The 22,584-nt window shown below is 47.8% G+C and overlaps 1 protein-coding gene across 3 annotated transcripts in view; it reads left to right on the top strand.

Moving 5' to 3' along the window:
• LOC119172518 (NFE2 like bZIP transcription factor cap-n-collar) overlaps positions 1–22,584 on the top strand; it is a 230,236-nt gene that overhangs the window by 87,077 nt on the left and 120,575 nt on the right. For all 3 annotated transcript variants that reach the window (XM_037423660.2, XM_037423659.2, XM_075893929.1), the window contains one exon: positions 13,951–14,096. In XM_037423660.2, the coding sequence (XP_037279557.2) occupies positions 13,951–14,096 (146 nt within the window). The remainder of the gene's footprint in view (positions 1–13,950; positions 14,097–22,584) is intronic.

Here is a 22,584-nt window from a genome sequence, read left to right as displayed (position 1 = left end):
AAACTACATTCATTATTTGTTATCATTGAAATGGTCATTCATTGACAGAAATGTGTTGCGATTGTTGCTGTGGATGGCAGCAGTAATAGCAAAGCCCTATTGCATCCTACCATTGTGAGATGATATGCACAGAATACATGCTTCATTGACAGAAGATTTGTTTCCCTAACCCTTTTCTTGGTTTTTTGCTGCAATGTGCTAATTTTTATTGTCCTATTTGATTCTATGTGTTTTGAAATGACTAAAAAACTGTGTAAGCGAGCTTTTTCACAGGATACAAGAAAAATATTTTTTTAAATATGTACAGGATTGCGTACACTTAAAAAAAACACATTGCAGTGCTGGTTGGTGAAACATTCTTTCTTAAGAAGTGATGCCACTTGGAGAATGCAATTTTTTTTTGGAAAGTTGGTTATTTCTTGTTTTTAATTGCATTCACAAGCCTAATTCCTCTACTTTCATGACAAAAAAATGAAGGCTGTAGCTAAACTTCAAGTAGGCGAAAATCGCCTTTAAAGAGCTCATGGTGGTTGTAGAAAAATTGGAGGACCCTTAATATTTGCCACAACGGAGTTTGAACACGATAGCAATATCAAAATAATATCAATCTTTATTTTCCACCATGGCTTTTTATTCTACTCCAAGAATTTGGAGGTCCCCCAGGCAAAAAGCAATTATAAAACCACTTGACAATGCCTGAGGCCCCACATATATGGCAGCAGTTTCAGAATTCTTGTTCTTAACAAATGATACTACAGTAAAAGAAGGAAAAATGATAAAAAATATTAGAAGAATGTTATACATGGAGCAACAAAATAAACATGCACAGAGCAAGATAAATACAGAGTGTTTCAGCTAAAAAGCACCAAGGGGTAAGAAATTAAACATGAGTGCTATGCATCTCCAATTAACGCTGTACTTTTCTCAACTATATATATATATATCTGCCAGGCTCGACAATTAATAAAAATTACTCAATAAACTTTTTAAATAGCGACGTTAGAGAAAAATCTTCTATACAAAACTTGTAGTGCTCATCCAGAAATAATAAACTTTTCCATCTACAGTGAGATAACTGCGCTGCTTAATTTTTTTTCAGCCGTTGTTCAAAGTGCGCAAAATTTTAAAAATGCCACGTGAATGTAAGTTCGTGGAATTGTCGAAGACTGCTCATGCACGAAGGTTGCTTGAAAAGGCTATTGGTGACTACGGTGGACGTTAAGTGATGGTAGGATGGCACTGTTAAAAATGAAGAAGCAAAAAAAACAGACGAAAAAGCGGCCGCCATGCGGGAATGCAATACGAGACTGTAGGCAGTATTCAATGCAGCGCTGGTATTTTTTTTACAGCAATACTGCTTTAATCGGAGATGCATAGCGCTAATGTTTAATTTTCTTACCTTTTGGGGCTTTTTGGCTGAAACACTCTGTATGTATCTGCACTCATGAATAAAATAAACAATAAGCATGAAAAGACAAGGAACGTGATAAAAAGAGTAATGATTTTATTCTAGTGGTGTATTATGCATCATAAAGAAAAAAAAGTAGACAGGGGTTGAAAAAAATTACCACAAGTTTTTTTTTGTAAACGTAAAAAAGTTTGCATTCATATTTATTAAGTAGTAAAGCTCATGTATATCCTAGAAACTGTAGAAAATAGTTTGTGAAAGAACGACTAACAAGCCTGTCAGCGCTTCGGGTTCGTGAATCCGTGCGTTGTACACTTATGTTTCATAAACCTTTAATGAATATACAAAATTGTTCCTTTGAAAAGAAGTAGTTATAAATTAGTCGGAAATTGTACATATGTTTCATATTGAATATTTTACAGTGGTGGAACAAAGAACCTGCAGAGGTACTGTGCCTGCAATATAGCGCAGTGCGCTTTTTTTGCTGAATTGTTTTTATGATTCTGGTGCCCCAGACAAGTAGGCGTTAATTTATGGAATGAAGCGCACGCCTCATTCTCGACCGTTCGCTGGCTGGGCGCCTTTCAAGGCGATGGCAGAAGTCGGTGCCGTGTACTCTCGGCGCAATAAATGCATTCACATTTGCTCACAATTCTTTTTGGGGAGGTGGGGGCATTTTTTTTTATTACTCATTGTTTTTTGACTCGGTGTTTGTGTTTTAGTCAGAATTACATTTTGGCCTGGACCAGAATTTTCAAAAGCAATCGAAAAAGCCTAATGTCAATCTAGAATGGGCGTTCCGCGCACTAGTGTCGAGCGTGTGTTGGGCAGTGTGTCGGCCTCCCAATACGCTGTGTTATACTGGTCAAATGACTATGTATAGCACTGGGACAGCACCACTGGGTTTCCCAACAAAATGGCGCGTAATGAGCGCATGCATCGGGGCGTGTGCACTCATAAGGAAACATGAGGTTATGTACTGATATATGCAATGCCAATGCTGTTGATGCTACATCAGTGGAACCTCGCACAGGAGATCGGCTGCTGCAGAATCAGATATGGAAAGCCTACAATGTAGCCACTGTAGTGAAGAAAGAAACAAGAGACAGCACCCTTGCTTTGGGCCGGCTGTTCTTATTCTGACTACCTTGTTCTCTGCTTTGTGCCAGCTTGGTGTTTAGTCAGAACTTGGCCCCGAATGCCAGGGCTTGAAGTTCTGGTGGGCATGGCCGGCTGTATTGCAGTGGTCTGTCCTGACCACGCTGCGACTTGGCTTGCGAAATAGACAGAGCCTGTTTAGAGAGCGGCTCTGGTTATTTTGTAGTGGCTGGCACTGGCTATGTCGTAGCAGTCGCAGGTCTTGAAGATGCTGGGGTTTGGCTTGGAGTGCTGCTGATGATGATAGCTCTGGTTTGTAGCACTGACTGTCTTTATGGTCACATGCTTGAGCTGGCTGTGTGCAGTTTTCGGTCGCACGTATGATCTAATTTGTGCTGCTCTTTCACATTTATGCCTCGAGTATGTACATACTGACTGGAGGAAGAATGCGAACAAGTTTTTACCTTCCTGCACGTCCTGCCAAGATTGTCATGGGCATCCAAAAGTACCTCAGCTGTGGTGCTTGTCCCTGTGAACTTGTCGGCACTCGGTTGGTCAGTTACGAATGCTGTGCGAGAAACCTCCATGTTGTGGTACGCGCGACCTGGAGGCAACTCAGTGGCAGTTCTTCTGGTAAGCGTGTATCCACACGATGGACATATCCGCACAGATCTCTTCGGCGGATGATCGTTCGGCCGCCCGTCTGGCTGCGAAGCACATCCAGATGACATACGAAGCGAGCAAACGAACACGCTGGAGAAAAAAAAACATGGCGGCACTGTCGGAAGCGAGAGCTGCCCGCTTCGAATATTTAAGCTCTTCGTCGCGCATTGCGAGGGCTGTTATGCTCAAACTAATGGTTGTGTCAGCTTTAGGTTTGTGTCCTCAAGCTTTGGCGGCAGCGTATACATGACAATTTGGTACTGTTTCCGAGCGCCGCGCGCGTTTTCTGAAAACTGTAGGCTTAGCGAATGCCGCTATTGGCACAACATGAGCTCAGCGATCTGTGATAGCGCGAGGGCTACCAAATCTCGGAGTTCATAATAATGTGCGAATGCTTTCTTATTCATATTTTCTCTAGATGGCATGACTGAAAGTCAAAAACCAATTCATTGCGAGCAAAAGTATTGAAGGTTTATGTTTTCATCTACGGCTAAATTTACAAAACCAAACGAGAAGAAAAAAGTTAGCGCTTGTTGCCAGACCTGTAATGGTGTCCTCAGCTAAATCTGTTGTGTTATTCCGCGCGAATCCGACTGTGAAAAATAGCTTGGCATTCTCCGTCCGTGACGTCCGTGGATCCGGCATGAATGGCAGAAATCGGCGACTTGGGGTGACGTGATGCTCAGTCCGCTGCGGAAAAGACGGATTTAGTCCGTTGTGTGGATACACGCTAAACGAGCTCACATGCCGTGGGCCAGGGCTTGTGAATATTGGCTTTTTTTGGCTGAGGCTTGCAGTTGGTATAGTTGTCTGGTGGTGCGGGATTTGCAGAATTCAAAAGGTGTGGCATGGAGCCCTGCTTGCGGCTGGTTTCAATGTCGAGCTCGTTTTCTTTCACGTCTGCGATTCTGTCTGTGCAGTGGCTCATGGGAACACACAGGCAATCGAAGTACTTCCCCTCACAAACCATTTCTCTAAAAGAGGGCTGGTTGGAGGATGGTAAAACTGCACCGTCGTGACGATGGCCTTTTCGAGCTAGGGTTCCAAGAGGTGCACTGCCGACGTGGTCAGTCATAGAAACTTCTATTTGCGGTAGAGCCTGGGTCGACATGGAATTAGTGGAAGGCATGGAAAAGCGGGCTAAATATATACGCTAACCTGGTACACCATTCCGGCCAAGTTCGTTGTCTGACGCCTACGTAGTTGTGCCAGGATTTGGCAGCACCGCTAAGGCGGTTGATGTCCAGCAGCCATTTTCGATGGTCTGGCCAGGCATTGGGGGTACCAAAGGGTTCACCGTTTCGATCCACTGGACAGCATCATCCTGGAATCCTCAGAACTCCGGTAGCTCCGATGCAACTACTGATGGTAATGTGTAGCGCAAGGGTCCGGAAGTTTGGATAGTGAAACAGGCAAGCAATGACGTCGTCTGTATGACGTTGGTGGATAGGTTGACTGCGCAGCTGTAGAAACCAGGGGGTGCGATGACTGTGGAGAAAGTGGGGTTTGTGGTACTCGCGCTGGTGGTTGAGACCCCGCAGAGTAAAGGTATGAAGCTTTGCAGTTGTTGGGACAAGTGCACTTCACAGATGATTCTTGTAGCATTTTTAGGTGACCCACTTGGAGAACTTTTGACGGTAGCCACGAAATATGTTATTGTAGCAGCAGTCGGCACCGCAATGCCATGAGTCGCTGAACCGTTGTGATCAAAGAGTTTCCTAAATATGAACTAGAGGGAACTCTGGCGCTAGTGTCTATGGGAGCTGCAACGTACAGCGCTTCAGTGAGCATGGGAATGCTGGGTAGTACGTGGATTTGTCTAATCTTCGTACTTCTGGCTCCCTGTGTGTTCGTGTGGCTTGAAGCTGTTTTCTCACGAAACAAAAATCAGCAAATGTTCAGTGGTTGCACTTCACCACCTTATTTATTTAGGTTTACCATTTAAAATTGAGTCGCGAAGTTCAAAATATTTCATCATTCTCTCAAAACAAAACCGAAACACTGCAATAAACAAAGCCACAAATGCCATTCACAAGTTCGAAGACTAGGCAAATCCGTGTACTGCCGATTGTTTCCATGGTGTCTGAACGATCGCTGCGCCAGAGTCCCCTCTAATTAACATTAGGAAACTCCGTGGTAGTGATAGTACCGTTAAGTCGCCGAAATGGCATGGACTCCTTTTCTGGATGGTGCGCCTCGGCAGGCAGGCGGGTGACTAAAAAGCTGGGGCGCCGTCCTTGCTGAACGGGGCTTTTTGTGGCGGCCAGCTTGCTGTTTCTATGCCCAAGGAAGCAAGGACAGCGTTCCTGGACTGATGGCTGCGCAAGGCTGAAGACAGACCAGCAGAGGCGGTTTCTGCCTTAAGGCTTCATTTGCAATGACTGTGCCGTTGTAGTGATGGAAGAGAGACAACAGGCAGCACTCTGTTGTGGGCCGCTGTTTGTGCAACAGAATTCTGGTGTTGATCTTTGTTATCGAACCATCTATATATCCAACATTAATGACAGCAAGAAGTACACTCAGCCTGCCTTTCAAGTTTATTTTGTAGGGGAGCTAACACGGCTATTCCAATCATGTGTCACATCTTATTTCGTGATAAATCAAGTGAAACTCGATAAGATTCGAAGTATTTTCTTGTTTAACTTCTTTCTTTATGACCTTGCTAGTCAACTTGAGTAGTTTACAGTACTACAGGCAAGCATTGTTTCAAACTGAAGAAAAGAAATGCTCGCCCGCCAAAAGCAAACGAGTGGTTGCACGCACGCGTCTTTAGTAGGCGAAGGGTTAAGCACTGCTTAAAGTCACGCAGCTGGTCGAGAAATCGGCTACACTTATGAATTGTATGATGTCTTCTAATACTGCTATCGCAGACTGCATGGTCTTTTGCAGATACAATGCCAAAGTTAGATTAGGCAATAGCATAGTTTTAATCTTGACGAAGAGCAAAAAGGCTATACGTATAATAGTGAAAATAGGATGTCCATGTCATCTTATAAATGGTGCAGCATCATTCCTGCCTTCAAAATTGGATGAAATTCATATTGCTATCTTGTCTGTCAGCTAAAAAAAAAGCACCTATAGGAAAGATTTTCCTGGTAGGTTCCAGACCATGCATAACAAAGAGTGCAGAAGAAGGTTGAAGCATGTGGCGGTCGGGGGGGGTATTTTTATTAAATGCCCGATAAGGCTATTGGGAACAGTGAGCTCATCTCACTTTAGTTTTTCCTGTTTTTTAAGTGCCCCTTATTAATCTGTGGTCAAAAAGGAGGAATTGGGTTGCTTCTCGCTTTCCTACCCTTCACACAGGCTATGTATCTTTTCGCCACTTCATTCTTAAACACGCGGGAACAACGTCAGCACTGAGTGCTTCAGCCTGTCAGGATTTCGCACTTCTCGGCTACACACTGTTATCACCACTTGCACAGTCCTAAAAACACAAAATGAAGTGAAATTGGTTGATTGCGCATGATAGTCGTGCCAGACAAGGACGAACAGATTGGCGGCTGCATAGCAAAATAATGCAGGAGATAAATGATGACTGATATTTTGTGTAGAGCATGTACACTAACGATGTCACAGGGCAAAAAAGATGAGAAATTTTAGGAGAGAATAATGCACTCACTTTTTGTATTTTCAGCGGCTAGATTTGAGTAATTAGCCCAGCTGTGTTGAATACAGCATTTCAGAAGAAGACTTTACTGAAGTAACATGCTCAGGAGTAGAAAATTATTTTGAAAGGGAGAATTCCTTTGCCCAGGTCTTGCAGCGGCCAGCAAAATATTTCAAGGGCTCATAATAGAAGGTGTAGGGTGGGCACTATTTTACTCTCAGGAAAGAATTTGTGTGTTGTCAAGCTCAGTATAATGTACTGTCTCTGTATAATGTTTTTCAAAACCACTAACAGGTTTTTGAAAAAGTGAACTGATGTCTGGAAGCACAAGCACCTCAGATTCTTGTGCTGTGATCCGACTTGTTTATGTATATCGACTTGTTAATATATTGCTACGTAGCTGACGTATCAGCGGTGAAAAGACGACAACGAGGAAGTGCTCTGTCGGTTGCGCATGCTGCTTCCATCTTAGTCGACGCCATACGCATCATTTTGAATATAGATTTTAAATAGACACACCTCGTGTCATTTTTACGTAACATCTTTGTGGTGGACGTGCTGGGTACTTCCCCGTCTTCATCACGAAGCTCCGCAACGGCCGCATCATCATAGGTCCAACCATGTCACAGGTTGAACAACCATCGTCTTCGCCACCTGCCCCTACCGTGACTTCTACATACGTCGTTCTACCTCCTGCTCGGGATCCCGGTGTCTTTTCCGGTCAGGATGGCGTTGACGTCGACAAATGGATCAACCGGTACGAACAGGTCAGCGCAAGCTATAGGTGGGACCCGACTCTTATGCTTGCCAATGTGCTTTTTTACCTCGATGGCCCACCGCGCGTGTGGTTCGAGACGCACGAAGCGGAGATTACGAGCTGGGACTCCTTTAAAGAAAAGATCCGCGACCTTTTTGGCGACACCATTGGGCGGCAGATCGCAGCGCGGAATCAACTGGCGGCCCGTGCAGAGACATCGACGGAGTCGTACGTCGCGTACATTCACGACGTCATCGCCCTATGCCGCCAGATTGACGAGCACATGAGTGAGTCGGAGAAAGTGGCCCATGTGCTGAAAGGCATAGCAGACAACGCATTTAATCTACTAGTTTACAACAACGTTGCCACCGTCGACACCATCATTAAAGAGTGCCGGCGGTTCGAAGAAGCCAAAAGCCGCCGTATCATTCAGCGATTCACCCGGCTGCCCAACACGGCCGCGACCTCATCGTGTGAAGCCGCCCGCCAGTCCCCCACGTATGACAACGTCACACGTATTGTTCGTCGGGAAATCGAAGCCGCCTGTCCGGCTCCTCTTCAGCCACCCGTTTTCGCAACGCTCGCCTCTGACCAACAACAGCCATCAGTGGCGTTAATACAAGCGTTGGTGAGGCAGGAGTTTGCGAACCTCGGACTTCCCGCAGCATGTCCCCTGACTCGCCCTGAAGTCCCGTCCTACTCCCGAGGACACGCTCGCCGTTCACCTCCAACAATGCTCTTCCGTAACCCTTCGGAATGGCGAACACCCGACGACCGACCTATTTGTTTTTCCTGCCACCAGCCTGGGCACGTTTCTCGCTATTGCCGCCGCCGTTGGTCAAACCAACCACGTCAGACTTTCTCTACCTCGGCGCTCATGCATCCGACGAGCCCTCGACGTTCAGACGCCACACCCTTCAATTTCTATTCGTCGTCATCTTACGAGCTTTCCACTGATGCCCCTTTGCCCGGTCGCCGCTACCCTGACGCCCCTTCGTCCGGTCGCCGTAGCTCTCGCTCCCCGTCGCCGCTACGTCGCCAATCCCGCTCTCCGCCACCTCGGCGCTTTTCTTCGCCGAGCTTCTCTGGACGACCGCAGCAGGAAAACTAGATATTGCAGCTTATAGAGGTGAAGCTCCAATACCAATGACGACCGAAAATCCTCTACTGACGCTTCCCACGCACCATAGCCTGCTTGAAGTACAAGTCGACCATGTTCCTGTGACCGCCCTCATTGACACAGCTGTGCACCTGTCTATTATGAGCGCTTCTCTACGCCGCCGCTTACAAAAAATTATGAGGCCATCTACGATGCAGGCAATACGTGTTGCCGATGGCGGTACTGTACCAGTAATCGGAATGTGCACTGCTCGTGTCAGCATTGCCGGTCGTCACGCCGTGGTCCTTTTTGCCGTGCTAGCCTGCTGCCCTCATGATCTCATACTTGGCCTTGATTTCCTTTCGGCACACTCGGCCTTAATTGATTGTTCGTCTGGTACCCTCAGCCTTGATCTACCAATCTTTGCCGACTACTCTGCAAAGCCCACCAGCCGCTTGAGCCCAACCACTTTCGTTCGCCTGCCACCTCGAGCCGTCACGTACGTGTCTTTGTCATCGACCCCTCCCGTTCCTGACGGTGATTATATCGTTACACCAATTACTGACGTTCGGCTGACGCGCAGTGTTACTGTGCCCTATACCATCGCGACCATAGCGGATGACTGTGTGTTACTTCCGCTCCTTAACTTTGGTTTCACCCCTCAAGTGTTGCCCTGCCAGATGTCTCTAGCCCAGCTAACTGCCATAACAGAGGACGATGTCAGTGTTGTCGCTGTATCTGCTCCTGATCGAAGCGCAGTCTCACGGTCACCCAGCTCAGACGGTGGTATGTTTCGAAACATGATTGGATCGGAGCTGTCGCCTCACCAGGCCGATGCTCTCTGCCAAGTTTTGGCCTCATACAGTGACATTTTCGACACCGACGATCGTCCCTTGGGCCAGACTAAAATTGTCACTCACCGAATCAACACTGGTGACTCTGCGCCCATTCACCGTCGGCCGTACCGCGTGTCAGCATCTGAGCGAGAAGTGATTCAGAAAGAAGTGGCCAAAATGCTTACGAAAAACGTAATCGAACCATCAACGAGCCCTTGGGCATCTCCCGTGGTATTAGTAAAAAACAAAGATGGCTCATGGCGTTTCTGCGTTGATTATCGCCGCCTCAACAAAATTACGAAAAAAGACGTGTACCCTCTACCACGCATTGACGATGCCCTTGATTGCCTCCATGGCGCCACCTTCTTTTCATCTCTCGACCTCCGATCTGGATACTGGCAAATTGCTGTAGATGACATGGACCGAGAAAAGACCGCCTTCGTTACCCCTGACGGCCTTTACCAATTCAAGGTCATGCCGTTCGGGCTCTGCAACGCTCCAGCGACCTTCGAGAGAATGATGGACACGCTCCTACAAGGATTTAAATGGTCGACATGTTTGTGTTACTTGGACGACGTGATCATTTTCTCACCTACCTTTGCAACCCACCTTGAACGCCTTTCGACCATTCTATCCATATTTCGACGGGCCGGCCTGCAGCTCAATTCCTTCAAGTGCCACTTCGGTCTTCGTCAGATTACCGTATTGGGTCACCTTGTTGACGCTGCCGGCGTACGGCCAGACCCGGCGAAAGTACACGCTGTAACAAACTTCCCAGTCCCACGCTCTGTTCATGATGTTCGCAGTTTTGTGGGCCTCTGCTCCTACTTTCGCCGGTTTGTGAAAACTTTGCGGCATTCGCACGGCCACTCACCGACCTTCTCAAACAAGACGTCCCATTTTCTTGGGGCCCTCCTCAAGCTGACGCCTTCTCTCAGCTAATCACCGCTCTAACGACACCTCCTATTCTTGCACATTTCGACCCCGATTCTCCCACAGAAGTGCGAACAGACGCGAGTGGTCACGGAATTGGTGCAGTTTTGGCGCAAATTCAGCGGGGCAACGACCGTGTAATCGCGTACGCGAGCCGTCTGCTTTCTAAGTCTGAACGCAATTATTCTATAACAGAACGGGAATGTCTCGCTCTTGTTTGGGCGGTTTCGAAATTCCGTCCTTACTTGTATGGCCGCCCTTTCCGTGTCATCACAGATCACCACGCGCTGTGTTGGCTTTCTTCTCTGAAGGACACCACTGGACGACTTGGTCGTTGGGCATTACGCCTACAAGAGTATTCCTACTCGGTTGCTTATAAGTCTGGACGTCTCCATCTGGACGCCGATTGCTTATCCCGCTACCCTGTTGATCAGCCCGACGAACCAGACATCGAGCCTAGCCTCAGCGTCATGTCAATGTCCCAGTTTCTTCAGATTGGTGATGAACAACGTTGTGATGCTTCTCTGCGACAACTTATTGACCTTCTCGAATCTGCTCCGAACGACACGTCACTTCGCATGTACGTCCTCCTGAATGGCACGCTGTACCGTCGTAGCCTCCAGCCAGATGGCCCTGAGCTCCTTTTTGTCGTGCCGAAAAATTTTCGTTTAACTGTGCTGCACGATTTGCGTTTAACTGTGCTGCACGAGCTTCACGATGAACCAACTGCTGCTCATCTGGGTGTATCTAGGACGTACGACCGCGTGCGTCGCCGCATCTTTTGGCGCGGTCTCGCCCGGTCCGTGCGCCGTTACGTGTCCTCCTGCGATAAATGCCAACGTAGGAAGCGACCTACTGTGCCCCCGGCTGGACTTCTTCAACCGATCTCCATCCCAACCGAACCTTTCTTCCGTGTTGGTATAGATCTTCTCGGTCCTTTTCCCGAGTCGAAATCGGGCAACAAGTGGGTCGCTGTTGCTATAGACTACGCGACTAGGTATGCCATCACTCGAGCGCTCCCCACCAGCACCGCTACTGACGTTGCGGACTTTTTGCTCCACGACGTCATCCTACAGCATGGCGCTCCTAGGACGCCAATTACTCACAGATCGTGGCCGCACATTTTTGTCCCGTGTGATTGACGATCTTCTGCGCTCTTCCTCGACGCACCACAAGCTGACTACTTCCTACCATCCCCAAACAAATGGCCTTACCGAACGGCTAAATCGGACCCTAACGGACATGCTCGCTATGTATGTGTCCTCCGACTACCATGACTGGGACCTGGCGCTACCTCACGTGACCTTCGCGTACAATTCTTCGTGTCACGACACCACTGGTTATTCACCCTTTTATTTGCTTTATGGCCGTGATCCGACGTTACCACTCTACACCTTACTTCCAACCACTACAACGCCGTCAACCGAATATGCACGCGACGCTATTGCTCGTGCCGACCACGCACGTCAGATCGCCAGCTCTAGACTTTTGGCTTCGCAAGCCACCCAGAAAGCCATCTACGACAGCCGGCATGCTGACGTTCACTTCTCACCCGGTTCCCTTGTTCTCCTGTGGTGCCCAGTTCGTCGAGTTGGCTTATCAGAGAAGTTATTGTCTCGCTACATGGGTCCTTACCGTATCATCCGCCAGGTAACCGACGTCACCTATGAGATCATTCCTGCATCTGAGACCACAAGCCTGCCTGCAACCACACCCAGTGATGTTGTGCACGTGAGCAGGCTAAAACCTTACCACCTGCCTACTGAAGACCGTAGTTAATGTGCACCGAGACGGCGCTTTTACCGCCGGAGGGGTAATGCTACGTAGCTGACGTATCAGCGGTGAAAAGACAACAACGAGGAAGTGCTCTGTCGGTTGCGCGTGCTGCTTCCATCTTAGTCGACGCCATACGCATCATTTTGAATATAGATTTTAAATAGACACACCTCGTGCCATTTTTACGTAACAATATAAAGACATATTTATAAGATTTGAGAGTGCTTTGAAACAGCAGGGCACATTGCTCTACATGAAATACCAGAGTAGGGAAGCTCGAAGCGACAAGGACTTAACTGGCCAAAAAACTTGGTTTCTCAGTCCCAAATCAAGCCAAAAGAGCAACAGGAGTTCCATAGTTGTGTGAGGCACTTGCTACACCACAGCTGTGATGACATCTGTCTCTGTTTGCTGTTGGGGGATCCTGCTCGGCTAAATGCAGTAGTTGCTAATCTGAGGGTTCTAGGCAGTGTATCTTTTAGACATTTGCTGTTTTTGTAGAGCTTTTTCTTCCATGCCGCTGCAGCATGTAGGAGAAACTAACATTGAAGCTCTTGATGCTGTGGAAATACAGTTAAGATACATGTTTACAAGGATGTCTGCAGATGCACTAAATGGTGACAGTAGCAAAACCAGCTTGGCTCTTTGTGTGTCATTTTTGTTTCTGTATTCATCATTAGAAGATTCCTAGCAATAGACAAATCTCACCGCATGAGTTTCTGTAAGTGGCATTGCTGCTATCTTATCTTAGTTGGGGCGCTCTGAGCGTTGCTGATGTGGCTGCTCACTGCTTGGTTTAGCATTATAGGGACCCTAGTTCGGGGGAAGTCTTCGGAAGAAGTGGCTTTGCACTCGCAGCCCGTTTAACTGCGCTCGTGTGATCGGCAAGGCGCGTGCTCGGCGCGCCCGTCCAAAAAATATGAATGTCCACAGTCTCTTTGTACGAGCGCCAGCGAGCTGGCTCAGCCGGCTCGGGGAGTGATAAATATGGGAGTAAATATCTTTTTTTTTTGTTAAGCTGACAAAATATTAGGGGTGAGCAAATCATGTGATGGTGCAAATTATGTGAGTAGATATGGTATGTTGACTTTCGAACACATTCCTGTTGAATAATCAAGTTGAGGCTTTGATGGATGCCCTTCTGGTCGGCAAGGAACCTTGTTCATTGAAAGGCTCCCATTAGAGGATTCGTAATGTCTTTTTTATTTTTCACGAGAAAAATTTCTGGCTATGGGCCTGCATAGGAGTGAATAATCAGAAATAGTCTAAGCAGCATCTGTGAACATACATGGAGCACCACAGTGTGAACAGCAATCATTTACCAGAACTGTTTGTTGGCCTAATTGTGACTTACAGGCTGCCAGCTAGAAGCATGTAAACACTACATTAACTCGAGCATTATCCAGGTCATTCTGTAGTTAACAGTGACAGGTTGAGGGACAGTCTAGCACTATAACTGGAAATGGCAAAGTGAACGAACTAAGTAAATGTTGAACTGTGACAGTAAGGTGCACTGGGTTGGTCATCATAGACAATGCTCTGTCATAGCCTCTGCATTGCACGCAATTAAAAAAATATATATGGGAGGAATAGCAACCTTTATTTTTGAACTATAAATCTGCTTCTGTGGAAGTATTCAGCTAATTCTTGTAGCAGATTACTTCATTTGTAGAATAACAATATGTGTTGTCACAACTTCATTAAAAGGGCAGTAGTGTGCACTGTTGGGTAGCCAAAATAACTGTTTACCTGCTCACCCGGTTCTTGCAGGGGAGCACATCTTGGAAGGCAGCACCCAAGAAGAGAGAAAGTGCGAGGAGCGCGTCGACAGTGGATGCTTCCTCCTCGATGAGGAAGAAGACCATGGGGCTATATTTGCCGAGCTGGAACGTATCTTCCAGGGACAGCCTCTCCAGGTTAGTGCCTGCTTCGGTTTGTGTGTTTTTACATTACTGTGTTTTTACCTTACTCATTGCGCATTCCACGTCCTCATAGAAGCTTTCAACTAGCGTATCGTCATGGCCGGATTACATCTCATTCAAGAATGGGACCATGGTTGCCTCTGAGTTTTGAGTGAGAATGGATATGAAGAGAGAAATGTCGACAAAAGTCGCCATATTTTATCAAACTTTGCCAAAAAAGTTTCCACTCTACATCTGTGTGCTACAACTAGTAATAAAAATTTCTAATTATGTATAGCATCGAGGAGGGGGGCGCTGCTGAGTGCCCACGATGGCAGACGTGCCTGACCTCGGCTCCTTGTTTTTTTGTCAGTTCGACCAGTTTTTTTCTGCTGATATACCACGATTCGTTGCCGCAGAAGTGAATGCCAGTTAAACGGTGAGCATGTCTCACACAGACAGCATTTTCGGAGAACCTTTTTCTCTTTTTTCTCTGTGTTTTGTAAACTGACCACCCTAAGCCTAGTGAGCAGCTTCGGACTGGCTTAGGGCACAGCTGCAGGCGACCGCGTTCGCTCCGCGTGTGTGCGTCCATGCCGTGCCTGATGAATCTGTTACTCCCAGCGCATTTCACTCCGAATTTCAAGATGCCTACTATGAAAACGACCACCGCATGCACAAGCGTTTCAGTGAACTCAAGTGATTTCCTAACGCTATCTGACGAAAACGAGACAATGAATGCAACGCAGTCTATGTTGTCATCAGAATCATCTACCGGACCGCGTGTCAACGAGACGGCAGCGAGCTCTTCTACTGGCACCACCGAACTTCTTGACAATGGAGTAAAAAAGAATAATGCCGTGTACTACCGACGCCAAGTGTCGCCGAACAGACTGCACGCCGAACGGATGAGTTGGCCCCGCTATACTGTTTTGATCAGGCTGCTAAACAAAGTGCATGTGACAGACATTTCGAAACAAGCCCTTAGAGACGCCATAGAGCAAAGCGCTCCGTCAACCTTTATTGCAGAAATGTCAATTCTCCGCTTTGACATAACAGTAACTGCATATGGATCACACTTCGTGACAAAGGTCATTTTCGCAAACTATGCACACTCTCGCACTTAGTGGCAACAGTCAGTGGTAGCATGCGAGTAATTGATGTCGCCACATCACCTCTTCAGCCACACGTAGTCGGCAGCTCTCGTGGGTTAATAAAGATCAGACCCGGCCTAACAATTGAGTACATCAAAGCGCATCTGCGCTGTGAACAGGCAACCATCACTGACGTGCGCATGCTCTGTAAAACACAGCTGCTGCTTTTGACATTTGATACAAACTCCATGCCGAAACACTTGGTGTTTCAATATGAAGTCATCCGTGTTCACGAATATCGGCCTCGCCCGGTCGCATGCTACAACTGTCATCGTTTGGGCCATGTGGCCAAATACTGTTCTTTCTCACCAGTATTCCGGGACTGTGGTAAAGCTCCGCATGAGGTCGACCCAAACTGTAAGCAGTTTCCTCATTGCCTGGCTTGTGGAGCGTCCACACACATTTCACTCAGCCCTCATTGTCCTGAACGAAATATATCTGAATCAGCCCTTCCTCACAACACTAATAATTCATCAACTACGACATCTGCCATACAGCCTACCCCTCCGACGCCTCAGAAGGTAACCTGGGCTCAAACTGCCGCTTCTTCCGATCTGACTCAGCTTGTCAACAACCTTCGCCAAGAAGTACAGGAATTGGGCAGGAAAATCAGAGACTTTGCGACCTCATGCTGGATGAAAAGAACGGGAATCGGTCCCCAGCGCCAAGCCTTAGTCGGTCTCGAAATAAAAGAAAAAGCTATTCTCCGACACGTCGCTCTAAACCGGTTACTGACAAAGACTCTGCCTACACCCACATTATTGGGCTCCTGGGACAAGAACGGGCTCAAGAATCTAATAAGCTGGAGCATGCGATTCGGTCGGAGATGGTTAACGCTCTAACACGAGCCCTTGATACCATGGAAACTCGGTTTCGAAATATGTTTGATGAACTGCAGTGCAGTGTCCTCGCTGATGACAATAAGCGCCGCAAACCAGGGCCTTCCTCATGAGCTCTTTCGCTCAGGGGGTGCAGTGGAATTGTCGTAGTTATAACCAAACGTGCTTCACTATCCGTAATTTTGTTCAAAGGCATCGCCCCTTGTTCTTTCTTCTCGAGGAGACGCGCGGCACGTGCTCGCTTCCTGGTTACCGTGCTTTTCAGACACCACTCATCAAACATAAGCGGCAGCTTCCCAAAGGCCAGGCAGCGCTTCTGGTGCGCAATGACTGCTCGCCCACTCAATTGGACATTCCTGATCTCAGTTCTAATGCTCGCGAAATAGTAGCTGTTAAAATTTGTCCTCCTGACCAAAAGCCCTTCGTGGCCGTGTCTGCGTATCTTCGCCCAAGAAATATTTCAGTTGGACCATACACATGGCTGGAGACGCATAAGCAAGCATCTAAGAACCTCCCTCTGCTCATTGGAGGTGATTTTAATGCTCATCACCATGCCTGGGGTGCCCGAAAGCCGAATAAATGCGGAAAACATCTTTACGACGCTATTGAACTCTCTTCTGTAGAAGTTTGTAACTCCCCCGACACCCCTGCAAGAATAGGACTACATAGAGCGCAGAGAGACACGACCCCATATCTTACCCTCGCCAGCCCCCAATTTGTACGGCACTGGACAGTCTCCAACCAGTCATGGGGCAGTGATCATCTCCCGATATTCATGGCACTTCATCGAAAACGCCTCCGGATCGAAACAACAACGATGACTAATGGAATACTTTTCGTAGTAATGTTACTGGATCCTTCTCGACAATTGAGGGCGGGAACACGAAACAGTGCCATGCTAAGACCATACTCAACCAATGGATAACCATTTAGGCAATTTATGGAAAACAGCGGACTATTTAGTCAGAAGATACCGCTCGCACGGCAAATGACACTCTGACCTCATGAAAATTAAGCACCAGTTTAAGCTTATCAATGAATATCAGCTCCAACTTCAAAGTGAAGCCTGGCAATCCACCTGCGAACGCCTTGGCCGTGTACCGGGCCTCCAAGGTCTATGGCGCATTTTCCGTTGCCTCAGCGGGAAAGAAAAGGGCAACCCTCCTCTGGCCGAGCTGTTCCTCAAAGCAGATTCGTCAGTTGTGAAAGACGAAGTTATTACCACTTGCTTTCCTCACGCTTCACTCACTCCGCCTACATCTCCGAAAGCCTGCACCGTAACGCAACCTGATCCGAATCTCAATCGCCCATTTAGCATGGGAGAAATGCTAGCAGCCATCAAACATGGGCAGGTGCCTGGCCACGACGGAATCACATGGCAAGAACTCTGCAACCTCGGAGATGAAGCCCAGGACGCATTTTTGGCGGTAATAAATGACCTCTGGGCCTCAGGAAATGTTCAGGAGAATCTTAAGCTCTCTCTCATTTATCCTATTCCGAAACATGGAAAAGAGAAGACCCTCGACAAGAACCTCCGGCCAATATCTTTAACATCTACTTTATGTAAGCTCATTGAACGCGTGATTCACACACGCATGTCCCATTACCTCGAGATAACCCGGTCGAGATACCATCCAGCCCAGGCGGGTTTTTGCCCTAACCTCGGCACTCATGACTGCCTTTGGCTGCTACGGCGCGTTATCAATCGTATATCAAGAAAGATGTTACCTGACTACTTGCTGGTCATCGACATGCAGAAAGCATTCGATAATGTTCATCATAACGCCATTCTTGAAGAACTTGCTAAGCGCTACCCAAGTCAGCCTGCGCAGACATGGATTCCAAATTTTCTTACAGGTCGGCCCATTCGCTTAAGCGGTGCATCACCTGGATGGAGCCCAAAAACTTACTACTTGGACAGACATGTTCCACACAGATCTATTTTAGGACCGACGCTGTTTAATCTGGCCATGAGCAGGGTAGCAGAAAACCTTAAATGGGACACCACGGCTAGATTCGCTATCTACGCCGATGATATTACTATATGGACAGAGGCAGTGGATTATTCTGACAAAGAATCAATTCAGACCGAGCTGCAGGCTGCCCTCGTTAGTTTAGAGTTCACTCTTAAGGAAGTAGGCCTGCAGCTGGCTCCACATAAGACAGAACTCATAAGCATTGACGGCAAGAATCGCACCAACCCGAAAATGTGCATCTCACTCCATATTGGATCATGCACTATACAATAAAAAAAACGGACAAATCAAAGTTTTAGGTTTGCCAATAGTCAGCTGCAACAGCCCACAAAAGTGGGTACGTGGATTGCGGCAGGCATGGCCAGCCACGTTATAATGATACGTCGTCTGTCCAACAAGTACAGAGGTGCACGACAACAAGCCTATTGCACTCTCGCAAGAGCTGCGGCCGTTAAAAGATTTTGTACGGCGCACCCATGTACACGTTCTCTCCAACGGACATCCAAAATTTGGAACGCCTTCATTGGGCTACTCTCCGTACCATCACGAGGCTCCCTAAACACACTAAGATATCCGCCCTTGAAAGCGCAGGAGGCTTGCCCTCTCTGCAAGACATCATTCGTGAAGCCAACACTCGACACCACATCTGCCTGGAAAACACACCGCAAAGTTGTTGCCTTCTGGCCTCAGATTGTCAGTGGCACGATGATGCACCTCTTCTTGATCAGTCCTTATCCCCATGGGAAACTCCAATAGCCTCTCGACTGTTCCGTCGCCCCATATCTCGTCACAATAATACTGCTTGCCAGTTTCTTGCCAAGCCACAACTCAGAGAAGCGAGCTTAGATACCATCGACATATACACGGACGCTGCCCTTTCCGATGGCAAAGCTTGTATAGCATGGATCTGCGCCCAGACCACCAAGTACACTGGGGCCTACAGGTGCCATCTACCGAACGGTACCCCCATGCATGCCGAACTACTTGCCATATGGGGAGCGACTGCAAGCCTCCCATACACTATACAGAAACCCCTTCGTGTCTTTACCGACTCGCACGCTGCCTACTTGGAGATATTTTGCCCAGCGTGAGAGGATGCTACAGCTGCTGCTATTCAAAGCATCATTCGTAGGCATGAAAACGCCGACAGGCGAATAGAAATTATTTGGACGCCGGGGCCTACGGGTGTGTGCTCGGGGGCAATACGGCGACACACCCCGCTGTTGCTTTTGCAGGTGGGTGGACCAGTCTTTCTCTGCCCCCACCCCTCAGGGCGAACCTGTACGAGCTCTTAAGTCAAATGGCTCCCTCGGTAGCCACAATGCACTACGTACGCACGTCCCTGAATCATGCTAGTAAAAAACGCATTGCGCAGGTTACTTCACGAGTCGTATTTTCCAGCAAATGTCCGCTTTCACGCTCCCAAGAAGTCTTCATTAACAAGGTCTACGCAAATTCTGCATATGCACCATACTCTTTAGCAAAATGGCTACAACCGGACATTGCGACAGTGACATGCAATCACTGTGGGCTGGGCTGCCACGCAGATCTTCACCACTTAGTGTGGCAGTTTTTCGCATTTGAAAAAAGGATGAATGGCCATACAAGCTTTGCAAAACACGAATTATCGTGAAGCGCTCCTTTTGGACCCGGACACGCAGTTATTATTTGCCCAATATGGAAGTCAGAGCGGCCTGATCAAAGTGGTTTAAGGGGTTCGACAAACGACACTGACCCTGTACCGCCTCAGTACCAGTGATCGTGAATACAATAAGTGTAAAACCCATCACACTGTGAACTAGTAGTGTTGTTAAAAAATCACTGTTATCCCCACAGAGGTCCTGTGCCTCCCACTTTTTTTTTTTCATTAAATGACTTTCCATCTACCCATCCATCCATCCATCGAGCAGTACGATACAAACCATAAAACCTAACTTATATTAACATTTTTCAAAGCCAGTCATATCACCTGCTTCACCAGGGAGCCCTGAAAAAGGGCATGCATGCATTAGCAGCGCTCCTGAATGCTAGCATCTTATAACAAAAGCTTTTGATGGCTTTTGCTGTAGCAAATACCGGATGAAGCAATCTCTACAACAAGAGATTCACACATTTATAGAATTTCATTGCTGTGAAATTATGTATCTGATCATCAAATAACTTAATTACAAAATAATGGAAATAAATTTGAAAGTATTGTGTAACCGTTGCAATGTGCGCAGGCTTTTTGGGTGGTCATGCTCATGATATACGTTCACCTCACTGCAATTTCGGAACGCTCGCAAAGAAGCCTAACTTGTTGGCCCTGTTACGAGCCGTGTCGGTGGCCGCAGCGGACCCAGTAGGTAGCGTGGAGCTGGGTGGTGGTCGTCATTCCGCAGGCCACGGGGACGTTCAGAACTCCAGAAAGCTGAGGCAGAGGGACTGGCGTAGAGGAAAACTTAACAAGACGTTTATTTGCAACATGTCCGACAGTAACGTCTGAACGACGACTCTTCTCGCGACTCTCTCCTGTTTCCTTCTGGCGGGCTGCTCCCGCTGCCTCGCCGTGCAGTTCCGAAGATAGGGGCGGAATGTCTCTTCGGGAACTAACCACTCATGAAGAGCACAACACAAGTATCCCTTCACACACGTGGCAGATGCACGTGGCACACGCGCGGGGACTCGGAAGCGACCATGCAGGAGGAATTGATGGCAGTCGCTCCTGTAGCACACAACCGGCCTTCCGCACATTCCAGAGGGGCCCATTCGTAGCCACTGCCCCGCCGGCAAAGGCACAGCCGAGACAAAGACAGCCGGTGCAGGTGACAACCCGCACCCCACAAAAGAATGTCCGAGATGACGGGAAGGCACGCTTGGGGGCATCCGGCCCAAGGACCTGTCACAAAAAAAAAAATGGAACCTAAATACCCAAGCCAGATTACCTGACGCCATCAAGATCCCTAAAAACAACGACTTAAGCCGTCAGCGTTGCTATTCAATTTGCCTCTCTTGTAACGAATTTCGAAAGAGTATTGTTGCAATAGCAAGCTCCAGCAAAGTAGCCGGCCGTTCTTAGGCGACATCTTTTGCAACCACTGAAGGGACAGTGGTCCGTCTCGATAATAAACTCTGATCCCGCGAGATAGCATGCGAGCTTCTGAACCGCCCATACAACACAGGCACATTCTTTCTCTGAAGCGCTATAGGCTTCCTCCCTTACAGTTAGTTTGCGGCTTGCATATAGCACGGGATGTTCCTCTCCTGCGTCGTTTCTCTGACACAATACTACGCCCATGGCGCGGTCACTTGCATCGCACTGAACCACAAAGGGTCTAGCGTAGTCAGGGGCTTGAAGTACAGGTTGGCTCATGAGCGCATTTTTCAACGCTAAGAATGCCCTCGCTTTCTTTTCATCTCACTCGAGAATCTGAGGTTCGGTTTTTCTAAGAGTGTCAGTAAGCGGGCTGGCAAGCTCTGAATAACGGGGAATGTAATGCTGGTAGTACCCTGCCAATCCTAGGAATGACCGCACATCTGTCTTTCTTTGTCCGGGGCTGCGGAAAATTATTAACTGCCGCCACTTTGACATCGGAAGGTCTGTGGTGGCCTTGCTCCACTGTGTGACCCAGGTAAGTAACCTCTGCTCGGCCAAGTTGGCACTTCCGAGCCTTCACGGTCAGACCTGCTTCGCGGAAACGTTGAAGCACTGCTCGCAAGTGGGTGAGATGTTCGGACCATGACCCTGAAAATACTGCTATATCATCTAGATAAGGCAGGGCAAACCCCTCTAAACCCTGCAATACGTTGTCCATGAGAGCCGAGAAACAGTAGGGGGCATTCTTCAAGCCGAATCTCAACACCTTAGGGCGGTATGTTCCTATGGGAGAAATAAACGCCGCATATCTGCTGGCCCTTTCTGTCAGGGGCACCTGCCAATAACCTTGAACGAGGTCGAAGGTAGAGATGTACTTAGCACTGCTTACTGCCTCAATTCTTTCCTCTATATTTGGTATGGGGTAGGTCTGATCCTTTGTTATGAGATTTAACTTCCGCTAATCAACGCATGGTCGTGGATCTTTCCCAGGAACCTCCACTAATGTAAGCGGAGAGGTATAATCGCTTTCACAAACTTCAATCACATCGAGCTCGAGCATTCTTTTAATCTCGGCCTCAATAATGGCACGCTGACACGGCGACACTCGATACGCCTTTGACCGCACGGGCTGAGTGGCCGTAAGCTCTATGTCATGCACTGCCAAATTTGTTCGGCCCGGTTTCTCCAAGAACATTTCCTCATATTCTATCAGGAGGCTTTCTAGGTCATTCTTCTCGTTAGCTGTGAGCTCAGCTACCTCAACCATGCCCTTGAGCGTTTGACCAGCGTTATCCTCCTTTCTTTCCGCTCCCGAAAAGGGGAAATCTGGTGGTGGCTCTTCGGGCACGTTTACCGCCATGTTTACGACAACCTCTCTCTCGATACGGTTTGAGCAGATTGCTGTGGTAGATCTGCTGCGTCTTACGTCTACCTGGCATCCTTACCAGATAGTTTGTG

This window comes from Rhipicephalus microplus, chromosome 4, assembly GCF_043290135.1.
Source record: "Rhipicephalus microplus isolate Deutch F79 chromosome 4, USDA_Rmic, whole genome shotgun sequence".
Lineage (NCBI taxonomy): Eukaryota > Metazoa > Arthropoda > Arachnida > Ixodida > Ixodidae > Rhipicephalus > Rhipicephalus microplus.
The sequence above is the reverse complement of the archived record's forward strand: the minus strand, read 5'-3'. Positions and strand labels throughout refer to the sequence as shown.